The sequence below is a fragment of the Lupinus angustifolius genome, unplaced genomic scaffold, assembly GCF_001865875.1.
Source record: "Lupinus angustifolius cultivar Tanjil unplaced genomic scaffold, LupAngTanjil_v1.0 Scaffold_1_148, whole genome shotgun sequence".
Taxonomy (NCBI): domain Eukaryota; kingdom Viridiplantae; phylum Streptophyta; class Magnoliopsida; order Fabales; family Fabaceae; genus Lupinus; species Lupinus angustifolius.
In genome coordinates, this window is record NW_017715478.1 from 32,294 (window position 1) to 48,441 (window position 16,148).

At 34.1% G+C, this 16,148-nt stretch overlaps 2 protein-coding genes across 5 annotated transcripts; one reads left to right on the forward strand and one right to left on the reverse strand.

The window, feature by feature from the left end:
• The first annotated feature begins 1,043 nt into the window (after window positions 1-1,043).
• On the forward strand, window positions 1,044-7,049 carry LOC109336877. 4 transcript variants are annotated; one of them, XM_019573696.1, is made up of 7 exons: window positions 1,044-1,081; window positions 1,237-1,514; window positions 2,725-2,895; window positions 3,463-3,693; window positions 4,351-4,440; window positions 5,751-5,867; window positions 6,824-7,049. In XM_019573696.1, the coding sequence occupies exons 2-7, from the start codon at window positions 1,338-1,340 to the stop codon at window positions 6,866-6,868; spliced, it is 831 nt and encodes a 276-aa protein (XP_019429241.1). In that variant the 5' UTR covers window positions 1,044-1,081; window positions 1,237-1,337; the 3' UTR covers window positions 6,869-7,049. The 4 variants fall into 4 exon arrangements, with proteins under 4 accessions (XP_019429241.1, XP_019429244.1, XP_019429242.1 ...); XM_019573699.1 differs by having other exon boundaries at window positions 1,060-1,081; window positions 1,241-1,514; XM_019573697.1 differs by having other exon boundaries at window positions 1,068-1,099.
• Window positions 7,050-9,263: 2,214 nt separating this feature from the next.
• On the reverse strand, window positions 9,264-14,587 carry LOC109336878. Its single transcript, XM_019573700.1, has 4 exons — window positions 14,380-14,587; window positions 14,210-14,260; window positions 11,016-14,081; window positions 9,264-10,538 (listed from the first exon to the last, which is right to left on the reverse strand). Exons 3-4 carry the CDS (start codon window positions 14,046-14,048, stop codon window positions 9,702-9,704), a joined length of 3,870 nt encoding a protein of 1,289 aa, XP_019429245.1. The 5' UTR covers window positions 14,049-14,081; window positions 14,210-14,260; window positions 14,380-14,587; the 3' UTR covers window positions 9,264-9,701.
• Between the last annotated feature and the right edge of the window lie 1,561 nt (window positions 14,588-16,148).

Sequence of the window (16,148 nt, forward strand, 5' to 3'; positions counted from 1 at the left end):
AAAGTATCAAAATTGAGTCTTTAGCAACATGCTTGATTTAAATAATCACTCCATTATGAAAATTTCTAAATATTAGATTTGTCTTTCAAAAGGCATGTAATTTTAACCCAACTTTTTAATATCTTTAAATTTTACTTTCTTTATTCTGACTTTAATCATATTTTTAATAATAAAGTTTTATGTTTTTTATATAAATAAGATGATACGAAATCCAAATTACATTTTAGAAGATACTTGTGATACTATAAAATTTATTAATAATTGCAAAACTCTAATTAAAAATAAGATATTAAAACCACCAATTTTATTTATCTTTACTCTTCTCAATTCTCATGTTCTTTACATCTTAGGGTCATCCCAAATATTTAATTTTTATTATTTATCTTCCAAAACTTAATTTACAACTGGTAGAGCAGTACCTTTTGGACGGGATGGAGTGACACCGTCGGGACAGGACACTAGATGTTCACCCCTTTCAGACCTACGTGCTCCTCATAACTACAGCAGCACCACCCAACTCTCACTCTTCGTATTCCGTCGGCAACCACCGTAGCAAACTGATAACAACTTCTACGCATTGCGCCTATACTCTGAAACTCTCCTAGCGCCCCACTCCCTCTCTTCGTTAGTTATTCATTCATCAATTCTGTTCATAAATTTAATAGATAAGATAGATTTTTAGCTGATCAATGAATCTTGTGAGTTGGTTTTTAGACGATAATCAAGCGAAATGAAATGTTTGGTAGCCATGAAATCTTCTTTTAGATGGTTCTCAAGCCATCCCTTTACATTCTTAGAAACAAACTCGCACAAAACTAAGAAACCTATATCTATTTCACCCTTCTTGCCCGCTCTAATCCTGTTTCTACTCATTTCGTATCCTTATCTAATGCTTTTATGTGTAGGATTTTTTTGGTACTACCAAGGGTATTTGCTCACGTTTTCGGGTAAGAGATTAATCCCATTTGAGCTGCATGACTACTTTTGTTAATAAGTGTGACTCCTGGAATCTGACCTAACCTTTTTGGTCTTTCTGAGATGTAGCAGCCTTACGCCACTAGACCATAATTTTGTTTTTCAAGTAAGTGCTTCCTATCAGGTTATGATAAATATTTTTTATCTTTTACTCTGCTTCCATCTTCAAACATGTCAACTAGATTCTCTTCCTCCAATATGAATTCTGCAGTAACTTTTTAATCAACTTCAATTGTTGCTAATCTTAATATTTGCATATAGGCAGAAACATAAACTGGTGTGCGATCCCTGGAAGTACAAGAGTTTAAGACAATCTGACCCTAAATTCATAGAAGCAGCAACCATTATCAATCATTCGAAATATGGAGGACGACACGCTACAAAAGCAACTGAACAAGTTGTCGTGCATAAAGTCTGAGGAAGTAATGGACCACATGCTGTGTACTCTTTGGAAGACTAGGAAAACAGGTCTTCAACCATCGGACAAGTCTCATTTCCAGTCTATCCTTCATCTATCTTCATTATCTGAACTCGACCCTGTAAGGAACATGCTCCCTTTCTCAATCTTTTCTTTAACCTTGCCTTTTTCTTTTATGGAACTTGAATTGCATTGCACACACCCTTTAAAAATAAAACAACAACAATCAAGCATTTTCCCACTAGGATTGAACAATGAACGATGTCAACGATGTCATAATGCTCTATTATAAATCATGTTTATTGATAAAACATTGATATGTAAGACATTGTTTAAAATTGTGGACAACATCTCATGATGTGCGTCTGTGAAGCACGGAGATACGTGTGTCGGATACGATACGTATCTGATACGTCGACACGCATTTTCTCTAAAATACAGGATACGATACGTTCAAGGATACGCTAAAATTATAAGTGTAAATCAAAATATTCAAACTAAAAAATATAATGGAAATTGAAAATCATTGTCCTCCATAACAAATCTATCTTATCCTATTTTAATGAAAATGAATCTATATTATCCTATTTTATTGAAAACGAATCTATATATCGTATATTTTACTGAAAATGAATCCATATATCCTATATTTATTGAAAACGAATCAGATACATGTCTTAATATTTTTTTTTAATTTTTTTAAATTTTTGGATACTTTACGGATACGTATCCTTCACGAATCCATGTCGGATACTTTACGGATACGTATCCTTCACGAATCCATGTCGGATACGTGTCGGACACCGACACGTGAGGGTGTTTGACGAATCCGTGCTTCGGAGGTGACCGTAATATTGTGGTTGCGATGACTGCCATAACCGCATCACACCATAATTATGGTGTGACACCAAGTCACAATGATATGGCCGTATCACACTGCAATCGTGGTGTTATACCAGGTCATAATGATACGGCCGCATCAGGCCACATCGAACTCAAACATATTGTCTTAATCACACAAAAATTCACACCACAACAACTGCAGTCCATATCGCAACGACCGTAATTACTGCAATCACAGTCACCGCAACTGTGACCCCAATTCTGACCGCAACGGCAATTTAAAACACTAATGTAAGTCTATAAAAATAAAACACGTTATATTTTCTTAAAAAGCCTTACTGTTTTTCTTCTTACATATAAGACAGCAAATATAGGATTGCATAACTAAAATTCAACTTGTCACAATTTTTCTGGTGGTATTGATGTGTTGTTTCTCCCTTTATGTGTTGAATTTTAGAAATATGCATAGTAATGTGAACTCTTAATAGGTGTTGGTTTGCCTTCGCTCACTTATCAGAAAATGTGTTTATCAAAACTTGACTGGTGATGAGCTTCTCAAACTGTTTCCTACTGATCTTCCACTTGACGCGCAAAGCATTCTCATATTGTCTTTACAAAAGAATCATCCTCAGTGGAAGAAGGATGCGTCTCGAGAACAGGTGATACCTTTCATTCTTGAGAAGTTTAGCATGTGTCAACTTGCGTAGTGATTGATATTGGTAGCTTTATCTAATGCCTTAGTTTAGTATTGTAAATCTCTGATATTTCATCATCAAGATGATCAGGTTGTTGTCTACAGTGACACAACCTCATCTTATAACATGTTTGGTTTATATTTTGCAAACCATGGCTTGATTCAAACACAACCTAACTGAATAATGAATACATCAAACATGTGAGTTGCAGATAAAAAACCAGTTTGCATACTCTAAACTAAGGTTTGGGGTGTTCAAACTGTAATCCAAAACATGCTATTAGTATTTGGGGTTCTTTTGGTGCCTTAGGAGAATTCCATGTTTGCATTTATAGATGTACAGGCAGCCAAAGCGAAATCTTGCTCAGTTCATTGATGAGAACAATTTTGCAAATGTAGGGTAGACCGATAGGATACCTCAACTATGCAGCTACTTCTACTTCACCCTTTCAGATGAGATAGATAGTTGTATCCCTCTTTTGTCCACTCTCTTCTTGTCTCATCTCTTCTCATCTATTGCTTTTGTGCTCAGGATTTTTTGCCTAGGACAAGTGTTGCCTATCAGATCCGGACAAACGTTCCTCCATCCTTTACTTTAGTGCCATCTTCAGAGATTTCAACACCTCCTTGGCCACGGCAAGATGATTCATTTGCCCGAAGGAATCGCAATGATTTTGAAATTTCAGCGCCACTTGTTGCTGATGTTAATTTGTCAGGGCTGCCTGCTTGCTTCCAACCTGACACTGCTCCTGCTGAGAACATGGTACTTCAGAGGCATTGGCTTAATCTTCTGATTTCTGTTGTCAACTATCTAATCATTAGTTTTGTATTAGTTGCACATCATCTCTTTCCACTATTAAATTTTTGTGCTTGAGTATCAACTTTGATATATGTTACTTGTGTTTCATTGATGTATGTTTAGTAGAGGTAAGTATATATGATTGTCTATAAGCTAAAGCAGATGAAAATGGTTTGACATTCTGCCTAGTGAATTTATTTGAGCAGCATAAATTGGCACGTTGCCAAGAAGCAGAAGAGTTTAGAAGGATCACTCTAAAGCTAGGCAGGTAGGGAAGAAGTGATTAAAAAGGATATAGGATAGTATGGGGAAGATAAATAACATAGAATTAAAAAATATAATTCTTTGGAATTTAGATATCCTATTCCTATATAGTTTAAATAATAACGATAAAATGGAGGATGCTGTAGTGAATGGGTATGGTTGTCAGTGCTTAGATGAAACTTGTAAAAGCTGGTGAAGTATAACCACACTTTATCTTGTAGAGATGTAAGAAGTGACGAGGACGTTTGTGTGTGTTGGAGAATGATAGTGAATACCATAATTCACAATGTTCTGTTCTATTTTTGTTTTGTTTTGCCTACTTATTTATATTTCATTCTGTCAAAAATAAAATCATAGGAAAATCTTCCTTGCCTAAAATCGATGGCATGGACTATGGAGAATGATGGCTCATCCCCTGCAGATAGACTGGCTATAATAAGCCTCAAGGTAATAAGGAATTTTTTTAATCATGAATATCCATAAGCTATAGACAACTAAATGAGCTTTTTGCTTCTATCTGACAATTAATATATGCATTGGTTATTCATGTATACAAGTTGCATCCGTGACATTTTGATTCAGCCTGTTCAATTCTGTGTTGTGAATTTTTTTGTGAAATCAGAAGGTCTGTGATTAGTTGTAACATGCTGAGTCCTTAAGGTGTCTTGTGTACCACTGGTGCTCCTTCTAAAACCATTGCATGGCTAGGTAGTCAATAGCGCGTCATAGCGCTGCGATAGTGGAGGGTAGTAGGTTTCCGGCTGTTCCTCATGACCCCATGGTGGATAGTGGTGCAAATGACCATAGAGCCTGTAGTTGGTCAAATAGTGTGGAATCACATATCAAATAACGGGCCACAACCCAGTACGTGTTTTGTTGCAAGTGGATCCGTAATTTTAGAGGGGAGAAGCCTTTTTTGCCCCCCTTTCTAATATGTGGCATGCTTTTTCCTATGGTTTTAGCCTTTTAGGTGATTTAACCTTCCCCTCCTACTTAACAGATTGATTTTCCTAGGCCATGCGATTTTTACTCGACTCTACCTTTCTTTTTTCTTCTCATTCTTCTTCCTTCTCGTTCTTCTTCCTTATTTCATCATACATGTTCAGTTGCGTACATATTTTTCATTAGCATATAACAAAATTGTAAGGCTTCCTAATTCACGAACATACCTTGTCATTTCTTAGCAAGATTTTTCCTTGGTCCCTAATTGTTTGTCTCATAATCTCTTTATTGATTCTCTTTTCAAATTGATTGAACCCAATTTTAACATCATCTTCGTCTGGTTCAATTTTTTGAGATATAACTCTGTTATAGCCTCCAACTTCGATCACCTCTATAATCTGTAATGTTCTCATCTTGAATTGTTTATTATTAATTTGGAATGTGTCTTTAATATGATGTATTTGAGTATTTTTGTGTATTTATGTGTAGGCTATAGATTACTTATATATTTTTTCATAGTTGTAACGGTTGTTCTGCTATCCTGCTATATTGTTTTTATGGTTGACCACTATCTACAATTGACTACCTAGTTGCTTTTATAAACTGCTACGACAATCATGTATGATGATGCATGGTACTTATGAATCAAAAAGCCGCTTTTAGAAGCTTTTAATAAAAATGAATTTTGATGTTAGATATTGTAAAGGGTTGTAATGTACTTAAATGTTAAATTAATTTTATCAATTTTACTGTGTACTTTGTTGCAACATTTTTATACTATGAACAATATCCTCGTAATCTGTTTTCTTTTATAGCTGCATGATTATAGCAAATCCCCATCAGATGAAACAGAGGTGAAGTTTCAGCTTACAAGGGACACACTTGAAGCTATGCTGAAATCAATGACATACATCAGGGAACAACTAAGTGTAGTAAGAGCTTCTTTTATATTTATCATGTTTATGATGATGAAATTGATAGTTACCCCTTAAGTTATGAGAGTTTATCAAGAATGCCATGTTGAAAACTATGCACAACTAAGTGTGGTAAGAGCTTCTTTTATATTTTTCATGTGCCACTGGATGTAAATTATCAAATAAATTATTGTATTTTGGCCAATCACAAAGCTTTGGCACATGAAGTGATGCTGCAAATTTGATCCTATGATGTCTAATTGGTTGTAGCTAAGAAGAGAAAGGAAAAGCAGCTGAATCCATTAAATTATGGATGGTAATTTGCTAATAAGAAATGAAGATGCTGAGTAATCTATTACTATCTATATGGTTTTTAAATAAAAAGAATTTGATGTTGATTATTTAATTGGCTTAAATATATTTTTTATTCCTGAATTTTGACTTGATTTTGGTTTTAGTCCCTAAAACTTTTCTTAACCGGTCTTGGTCATTAAATATTCCTAAAGTTTGGTTTTAGTCTCTGCCATTAACACATCATTACTTAACTCACACGGTAACTCGAACCAAACTTTTGGAACATTTAAGGACTAAAACAGGTGAAAAAGTGCTAGGGACTAAAACTAAAATCAAACCAACTTGCAAAACTAAACATAATTAATCCTATTTAATTATATCCAGATAGAAAAGTAATGCTATCCATCGAAATTGATTGATGATAAGTTATGAACTACTTAAAATCCTTATTGTGTTATAATGTAGTTCTTTTGCAGGATATATATATATATATATATATATATAGCTAATAAACTACTTTCAGATTGATGAAAAAATGATGGCTCTATAGTCAATTACATTAAAGTTGTCAGAAAATTAGATCCCGGTGTATCTTTTAATATAACTATGCGTTTTGTTTTCCTGACAAAAAGTTTCTAATACTGTATTTACTTTTGTGTCTATCACGAATGTGTTTGCAGGTTGGGATTTATTCTGAGCCAGAGAACAAGAAGCAAAAGCAGTAGCTCGTGGTTTTGAATAACCCAAAAATAGAGCAAGCAAAAAAGTTGATTACCAGACTAGGTACATAGATGTTATAATGGTGTTTGCTTCCAAATATTTATGATTTTTTTATGGTTTCTTATGTTGTAAACAGTTTCGCTACCCATTTTTAATATAAATTGGTAAAACTATTGACACTCTTAATGATGTGTTGCATAAACAGTAACATAATACAAGATTCTCTTTGGTAAGAATATATGGGATGTGGTATCCTACTCTATCAAATATATTGTATGCTGAAAGTATATTTAGTTGATATTTTTTTATTTTAGTAGATATATTTTAATTTTTTTAAATATAATGTTTTTTATGAATAATTAAATAAGTTAAACTAAATATATAAAATAAATCTATTAGTATTTTAAATGATAAAATTCCAAAAGTTTCTAACTAAAAACGACCATTTTATATGGTTAAATAAAGCTCACAAATTTGTTAGGACTTTGAGTATCTTCTAGGACAGGAAGGTTATATTAAATCTATGGGTCTCATTTAAAATAGGAAAATGTTATTTCACATTTTTATTTTGGGCGTAGGGATAATAGAAAATAGAGAAATAATTCGTGATATGATAAAATGAAAGAAATATAAGATGTAGATGAAAGTATAAGAGAAAATGTGATAAAATATAAACTATAACAGTTCAAAAGAAAACTAGGAATGCTACAACACTTATTCTAAAATTCGGATAATAAAAACCCAAGTTAAAATAATAACCCACAAAGAGGCATCAGCCCAACATTTCCTACATACGCATTCATCTCTCCAAATTTGACTGCTATGTTTAGAACTGCTATAAAGACAACCTTGTGCGACCCGCTATAACTTTTGGATTTATAGGTGTCCCAAAAATGTCAACATGGTTGTACAAAAACATTTCCACCATTATTACTAGTGTGTTGACATACATTATTGTATCTTCCAACCCACATTCATATTGCTTAGAATTGAGTGGTACAATATTTATGTTAGAATTTCTTACAAAAGTGTGAACTTTCTAATCTAAAATTATTTTTTTGACTACAAAATCAAATAAAGAAAAGCCATAATGTTAATGCCCTATTGTAAGTTATAGAATGGTAGTTACAATATGTTATTAATCTATTTTATGTTACTTTTTATCAAAAACTCAAGATGAATTACTAAAATTATAATGGTAAACAAAAAGATGTGACACACTAAATACATGCTTTAAATATGCAATTTGTTTTAAAGAATATAAAATTGAAGTATAAATATTACATATATTTAATTACCTATTTGTCATTTAGTTATGTTTTAACTTTACATATTAATATATATGGAGTAAAGAAAATTCCAAACCTTTTTAAAGAAAGGAAGTATTTATAAATTGACTACATTAAATAGGCAGAATCCTTATGATTCACCAAGTATCCCAATTAATATACACCATACTGAATCCAGATCATCTGTTCTATAAATCTCTGTCCCTTTGCATACCTATTCAATTAAAGTACATTAAGTAATATAATTATTTATTTATTATTTTTCTATTTAATTGAATGATGCATTTTAATTGGTCTAGTACATCAATTGAAACACAAACAGATAAAGGATCTCCGCTCCACCACACTCACCTAAAAAAGAATCATCTCTGGGAGATAAGTTATAGTTTTTGATAAAAGTGTTGAAGGTTAAAAATTGTATATCATTATATTCAAAAGATAAAATTATCATATTATTCTCTTTTTCAAATTGTTTTTGATGTATTTGTGTCTCTAGTACGCACAAGGATCTTCTGTCCCAAAAATATCCTATTCCAATGTCTCTAACCAATAACATTTCTCAAAATAATATAAAATATTAATTTTTATTTTTATAAAAAAAATTTAATTAAGTAACACATTTGATTGGTTTGATACACCATTAAGAATACAAATCGATACAAGAGATCTGAGTTCATAGAGAAGATCTAACTCACCTATATTCTCAGTTTTCATTGTTGTTCTGAACTTTATTTTTAGCTTATCTATATTCCCCCTGCAATCACTGATTTGGCAAACCGAGGTATAAAACTATAAGTGAGACAAAGTCACACCTTAATCTCAATATATGGATCCGCTAATAAAACTAAATTCTTTTGGCTCATATCATTAAAACATCTGTCTTAAAGATAAAGAAATAACAGTATAATATCTATACATAGTTAATATAAAGATTTATACACAATCAGTATATCATTTATCATTCATTTGTATTATTTTTTTATAGAGATAATAATGATTAAATAAAAATGGTTGATAATGCAGTAACCGGAATAAAAGTCATAACTATGGGTATACATTTTTTTCTCAAAGAAATAAATGGGGGAAAGTCTAGAGAAAACAACTACTTGCTATATACACAAACACTGCTCCAATCACCATTTCTACTATGAAAGTATAATGTACAATAATCACATGTACCTTTTCAATATTTTTTGGGATTACACAATATGCAACTGTTGAAAAAAGTCCTATACGCCAAATTGCTCACACTCAGGGACAACAATTGAACAAAAAACTGCACACTTCAAGAAATAAAACCAAAAAAACTCATTCTTGAAGAAACAAATCAATCAAAATTATAGAAAACTTGACCTGACTACTATTAGCCAAGGCATGAAGGCGCCGCCTAGGCTAGAAACCCGAACTCCCAACCCAAGAAAAAATAGAACACCATAAACAAGTAACTTACAACTCATTCTTCCTGCTCATATCGAACTCTCAGTATCAATCGGAATCGCTTCAGCTAGAGCTTGTACTAGAACTAGATTTTCCATGAGCTTTTGCCTCATCAAGAGAGGCCACTCACATGTGCATTTTCCGGTTTATCCACTGAAATTTTGCTCAAATCATCAGCAATGGTTGCTGCATCAATGTTTTCAATCACCTTGGTCGAGCCAACATCATTTTGTTCTATTTTTGCTGACCCATCTTTCAAATCTAACAGTTTCGGAAGCTCACCATGATTACCTTCAATGATTTGGTTAAAACTAGTATTAGTATCTTCCATAGATCTACCTTCAATAACTTGAAGGTCTGAATTAACTTCCGCGTGATCTTTAGATTCTTCACTGACAAGCTGATCTTTCACCGAACTTGGAAGGCCGGCCTCCTTATCACCGACTCCTTCTTGAAGTTGCTTAAAATCCAAGTTAATATCTTCAAGTGATCTTGCTTCAAGAACTGGGATATCTTGTTCAACCTCTGCTGTGTTTACATCATTAGGCAGTGAATTACCTTGAGTATCTACAATTTTATCATCCACAATATCAGTACGAAGTGATATATTAGCATCTCCGACACTAAAATCCCCTACAGTATCCAATTCTGACAAGAATTCCTCATCGATTTCCTTTATATCATCATGTTCTTTGATATTTTCTTCAGTAACCTGGGACATGTCCTCCGCTGAAGGATCGAGGCGCTCTACTGCTTCATTTTGGTCCTCAGTTTCATTTTCAGGCTGCCTGTCAGCTGCCAAATCCACTTCGCGTGGGGTTGAGCTGAATTCAGGAATGTCCGATGTTTCAGAAGTCACAGAAGAGACACTGAGAGGAACTTTGTCAATGACATCATGCAATTCTTCAGCTCCATCATTTGCAGTGCCAAAACCCTGTGCAGAATCAACCTGGAAGAGAATTCTGGGGAATGTCAGAGAATTTATGATCACTCTTTTCAGATAATCTAGACTATTAAATTGATAACCTCAGTTAGTCAAATTTATCTGAACAAATTCATACGTAGCAAGGGAAACATTTGATAGTATTGAACATGAAGGAAACAATTGTATGGAACAATAGTTACTAACACAATCCTTTAACTTTAATTGAAAGTACTGATAAATAGCATGTGAGATACCATAGAGATTTACATCAGTATTACAAAATAAGAATATTATCAAAAGGAAGATCAACTTTAACATTTCCCTGTATTAACATCATCAAGCAACAGAAAAATAATAGTTTATAGGAAAACGTTTTCGTTTGAGTATATGCTTCCGTCATCATGTGATTTTCCTAATATAAAAAATGAACTGTTAAGGGAAAAGATGTTCAAGACATAAATGACTAAGATGAATGGAAGCATAAATTATTATGTAACTTACCAGACTTTCATGATGATCAGTGGAAGACGGTTCGGCCACTAGTTTATCGGAGTTTGACAGATGATTCTCTAAGTTAGAGGAAGATTCCACATCAACTTTATGATGACTATCAGAAGTCAAAGAATCCATATTCTTATCCAAATCATGGTGAGTATCATGGTTATCTTGCTCCATGGAACTTGATAAGACGACTTTATCGTGTTCAATCTGATATATGTCTTCCTTATCTGGTGAAACTTTCTCTACATGTTTAGTTCCATCTGAATCTTGGACAAACTCAGACATATTTGCACTATGAAATCTTGATATTTCATTGGGCACTGCACCTTCCTCCACAGTTTCATTACCTGATAGAAGTGACTTCTCAGAATCTGTTTGATGGTTTGAATCTGGGGAATCTACATTTTGTTGAGGAATTATTTCAGAATCAGCGGATATGTGGTCAGCTAGGTCCTGATTATGAACTAAACCTGAATTAGTCACATCCTCTACTGATTCAATATCTGAAGGCAAACCCTTAGCCATTGTAGATACATTCTGATCAAGAAAATTTGTGGCAACTGCAGATAACACGTCTCCAGAGACATTGTGCTGATTTATATCTTCAGATTTCTCAGACCTCAATTCATTTATGACTTCCATATGTAGTTGGGAAGAGGCTCCTTGAGTTTCTTCATTGCCGGAAGTATTACCTTCCAGTCTCTGATCATGCAATTCAGACTCCTTATCTGCCACATCGTCACTCATTTCCACTGAAACAGGAGGCAGTGACCTCTCATAAAATTCCGTTGCTGAATCAGAAGATACTGAAGGAAAAGAATGGAGCTTTCCAGCACCGGGTGGACTAGAATCATAAACGGGGTCTACATGTTGAATTTCTTGAACCTCACCACTCATTTGCTCAAAAATTGATTCCTCCACTGAAGCATGTGTTGAAATTCCAGATTCTCCCACCTCACCATCTTCTTGCTTCAAAATTTCTTTTTTTTTCGTTGTCTCGTCTAGTATGTTGTCAATCACTTCTGACAGTGAAGACCGACTTGATCTGCTGCTGTAATCCTCATCAGTTGGTTCTCTTATCGAATGTGTTTCTCCGGCATTAAGTTGCTCATGGATTTTAACCCCTTCTGTTTCAGGATAGAATTGCTTCTCAGTAGGATTTTCCACCCCACCCAACAGTATTTCAACTTCATCAGGATGAACATTGCTCTCTTCCACTTTTATCATCTCCACAGAATCATTTTCTCCAGAGGATTGGCTTCCATGTTCAGGACCACCATTAGAGGCAATATCATTGTTGGATATTAATTCAGCTTCTTGAGACAAGTCTTTTTCACTGAACTTCCTCTCATCCTGATCAACTGAACTCACTGATTCAGTATCTGGAACAGAACTCATCTTTGAATCACTTACTTCACTTGATTGCCTCTGGAATGAAGTATAGCTTGTCCCCTCTGAAGCCATACTTTCGGTTACGAAAACCGGCTTCCAATTAATATCATGTCTCTCATGCTTGGACATCCCCAATACCGATGGCCCCATGCTGAAACTTTCATGCCTTCTAAAGATTGTATCTTTATCTTTTTGAGTGAACATTGTGATCTCTTGTTGAAAATCGTCCCCCTTAAGATCAGTTTTTTCTTCACTGGGGTCATAGGGAATATCAAAAGGGTTTTGTCTAGGCTGTAGAATAGATGGAGCAGATCCGGGAATGGGCGGTAATCCCATGTCAGCATAGGATTCATCAGGGAAATCAAATGGGTTACGTCTTGGCATAGCAATAGGAGCAACATTAATGGGAATATCAGCAGAATCTAAGTCTATTAGATTCTTCTCAACCATCAATCTCATTGCCCTTCTCCTAGCAATGAGATTCTCCAACCGTTGATTCCTTTCTAACTCTAAAGATCGGAGATCCAATAGATTCCTTTGGTCGTCCTCTGTCCACTTAATAGCAGACTTACTTTCATCCTCTTTTCCACCCTCCATTTCTTCTTCCTCTTCATCGTCACGTTCATCAACACCATCTTCTTCCACTTCACCACGGTTTTCAGCATCTTCTTCATCTGATTCGATACTGTCATCATCACTTTTCTGAGACTTCTCTGAAGCAGCATCAGAACCATCACGGGACATATGAGCAGGCCGTGGGGCATCTAGATCTAAGAGTGGGTGGAGCTCATCAAGCATCGGCATGATGTCAGCCATGGAAGCATCTGGTGACGAGCTCTCAGCCTGATCAGACCCCGACTCCACAGAGTCCTCTTTCAACTCCTCCTCCTCCTCCTCATCATCATCATCATCGTTTTTCTCCATGCGTTTCCAAGACGAACTTGCTGAAAAGTCCACCCAATCTCCCGGAGTTTTCTCATTCTCGTTATCATCATTTACTTTTTCAACCAACACATATTGTTTGTCAATAGCTTCCTCGTCACTTGAAACACCTCCAGACCTCAAATTCTCCTCACAAACTTCCCTACTCCTCTCTCCCAACTCGAAATTACGGAATTCCCTTTCCACTTCCTCTTTCACCGGCTTCTCAGGCTGAACATCCTCCAAGTTTTCATCATCCACCAGTACGTCAGAAAGCAAGCCACGAACTTCCTCACCGCTATTATCTCTCTCACCTTCCAAACTTGCTTCATCAATGCCACTCTCTTCGACATCATTCGTGTATTCAGAATACCCTTTTACAAAATAACTCTCATCCCTATCAGCAACAATAGTATCACCCTCAGAGAACCCGGTTTGGAAGGACGAAATGCTGTGAGTAACATTCTCTTCTTTTTCGATTTCGGGCACATTTGGCTGCCCGAAACTGAGAAGGGTCCCAAGCAGAACAGCAGTGCAAATCAAAACAGGAGATGCAGATACCAAAAGAGAAAAGAGAAAAGGAAAGTGTCTATACAATAAAAGCAAGAACCACAAAAAACACACAAGGAATGGATGGTTGCAAACTGATCTATAACACCCTCTGATTGAAATGACAACAGCTTTCCTAATTTTGATTCCAATTTCAAATGCTGATCCCATCTCCCTCTTTGATAACTCTCCCAAAATAAAAATCTGTTTTTGATTGATAAAACAGAAACAAATAAAAAATGGGTATCTAAATAAGATCCATAAGCAACAGTTCCCATAAAAGATAAATTAAGAAAGTTTCAGATTTTATCATAATTTAAGCTAAAACTTACCTGAAAATGAATCAACACAATCCCACAGAATCAGAATGATAAATCTAATCCCTGAAAAGAAAATTTAGGAATTCATAAAAGAGAAAAAGGATAGGTTGATCACAGTATATAAAATCAGAGGAGAAAAGGGTATGAACAAAAAAATGAAAATTTAGAGAGGAATGACTCACCAGATAGGATTGAAGAAACCAAGGAAAACAAAGGATAATTGAGAATACTCTGTTTTTCTCTGTTTCTTCCTTTTTTTGTTTGCTTTTAGGGGCAAAACATTAGAAACAGGAACACTGAGGGAAGTGAATGTGTGTGTAATGGTATTGGATATTTGGTATTTTATGGTTTTGACAATGAGAGTGATGGGGCAGCAAGAAAAGGATAAAAAGAAAAAGATTGAAGGAGAAGGAGAAAGCAGGAAAAAAGAAGAAAAATGAGACAAGTGCTATTATTGCATTGTTATAGAAAAAGCAGAAGGTAAGAATTATTACATGCGTGTGAATAAGGGCTTTTCTCCTCTAATTTATTTCAATCTTAGGAAAATGTCATAATTATTTTTTAATTTAAATATTTTTTTTATAAATCATAACTGATAATATATAGAGTAAAAAAATTATGATACAATATATATGCTCTCGTAACTATCTGCCATTTAACATATAACAATTTTGTCCCAAAAAGATTGTATCACTCAATATGTCAATTGTTGTCATTGGTTAAAAACAGTCAAATAGAGTGATATACTTGTTAGACAAAATCTTCTATATAACCATTATAGTGATTAATGTTTTCCCTTTCTCTTTTTTTTTTTTTTATTGTTTTAAGTACTTTGTAAAAATAAAAACCATGATCTAATTAGAGAACAATTCTCTATTTAGGAACAAGAATGTATAACTCCTAGTGGTACCAAAGTTTAGGCATAGTCCTTATTGTTAAGGACTACCACATGAATACTCTTAATATAAAAAACTATAGGATGGGTAATTGTTGCAAGTCCTTTATTCATATGAATAACTTGCTTAAATTGCAATAGAGTGACATAAGAGGCTCATTTGGGAAAAGCAGAAGGACTATCGAGCATAGGAACCAACAAGAACTCCTATAAGATGTTAAAGTGGTTTGTTTCAAGGAGTGTTTTTGGACTAATATATGAGAAGTTGATTGTGCTAACAGATTTCGGATGTAATTTATTTTTTGTGATTATACCAATAGAATTATAAGTATAAATTTATATATAATTTGATATGTCTTGGCATAAAAGAATTTAAAATAAACTACCACTATGCAACTGTACAAACAATGGTAACTAAACTTTTTTTTCAAAACACAGTTGGAAAGGTCATCCAGGAGAAATAAACAAGTACTTCCGTTACTATACAAGTTTTTCTCAAACACAAGTGACCAAAGATAACATACATGAAATGAGTATTCTCCCAATTGAAATTTTTTGTTCACCATGTGCATAAAAAATATATATCCCTCTATAGTATTTCCTTCTCAATACGAGACACTATATTATTGTACGAGATAAAGTTGATGATATTAAGTTGAAATTGATGATCTTCATCTATATATTTAATTTGAACAGGAGCATCTCATTAAATTGGAAAAATAGTTATTAATCAATTTATGTGCTTGCTGATAAAAAGTTAAAAACTATCAAATATATATTTAGTCATTATAGTATCTATGGGTTTAATCGATCTAAAACTAAATTTACTATTTGGACACGTACATAAACATGCAAATTTCTTTTGTTTTTTATTAAAATTTTGAATCGTTAATAACTTAATGTTAATAACCAACGGACGTTGGTTCAAGTGGTACATGCTTGATTCTCCTTAAGCAAGAACTCGGGTTCGAGTCTTGTGGATGGAAAAAGATATGCCCGGATTGGACAGGATTGCTTCCAGTGCGAGGATACCAGTGGGAAACCAACAAAAAAAAA

What these genes read in the sequence shown, in the direction of transcription:
- LOC109336877 (XM_019573696.1), top strand. Translation starts at nt 1,338, where the DNA reads ATGGAGGACGACACGCTACAAAAGCAACTGAACAAGTTGTCGTGCATA. An exon ending in CATTATCTGAACTCGACCCT is followed by an intron (nt 1,515 to 2,724) that starts GTAAGGAACATG and finishes AACTCTTAATAG; the next exon opens with GTGTTGGTTTGCCTTCGCTC. An exon ending in CTGCTCCTGCTGAGAACATG is followed by an intron (nt 3,694 to 4,350) that starts GTACTTCAGAGG and finishes ATAAAATCATAG; the next exon opens with GAAAATCTTCCTTGCCTAAA.
- LOC109336878 (XM_019573700.1), bottom strand. Translation starts at nt 14,048, where the DNA reads ATGGGATCAGCATTTGAAATTGGAATCAAAATTAGGAAAGCTGTTGTC. An exon ending in CTGATCATCATGAAAGTCTG is followed by an intron (nt 10,539 to 11,015) that starts GTAAGTTACATA and finishes ATTCTCTTCCAG; the next exon opens with GTTGATTCTGCACAGGGTTT.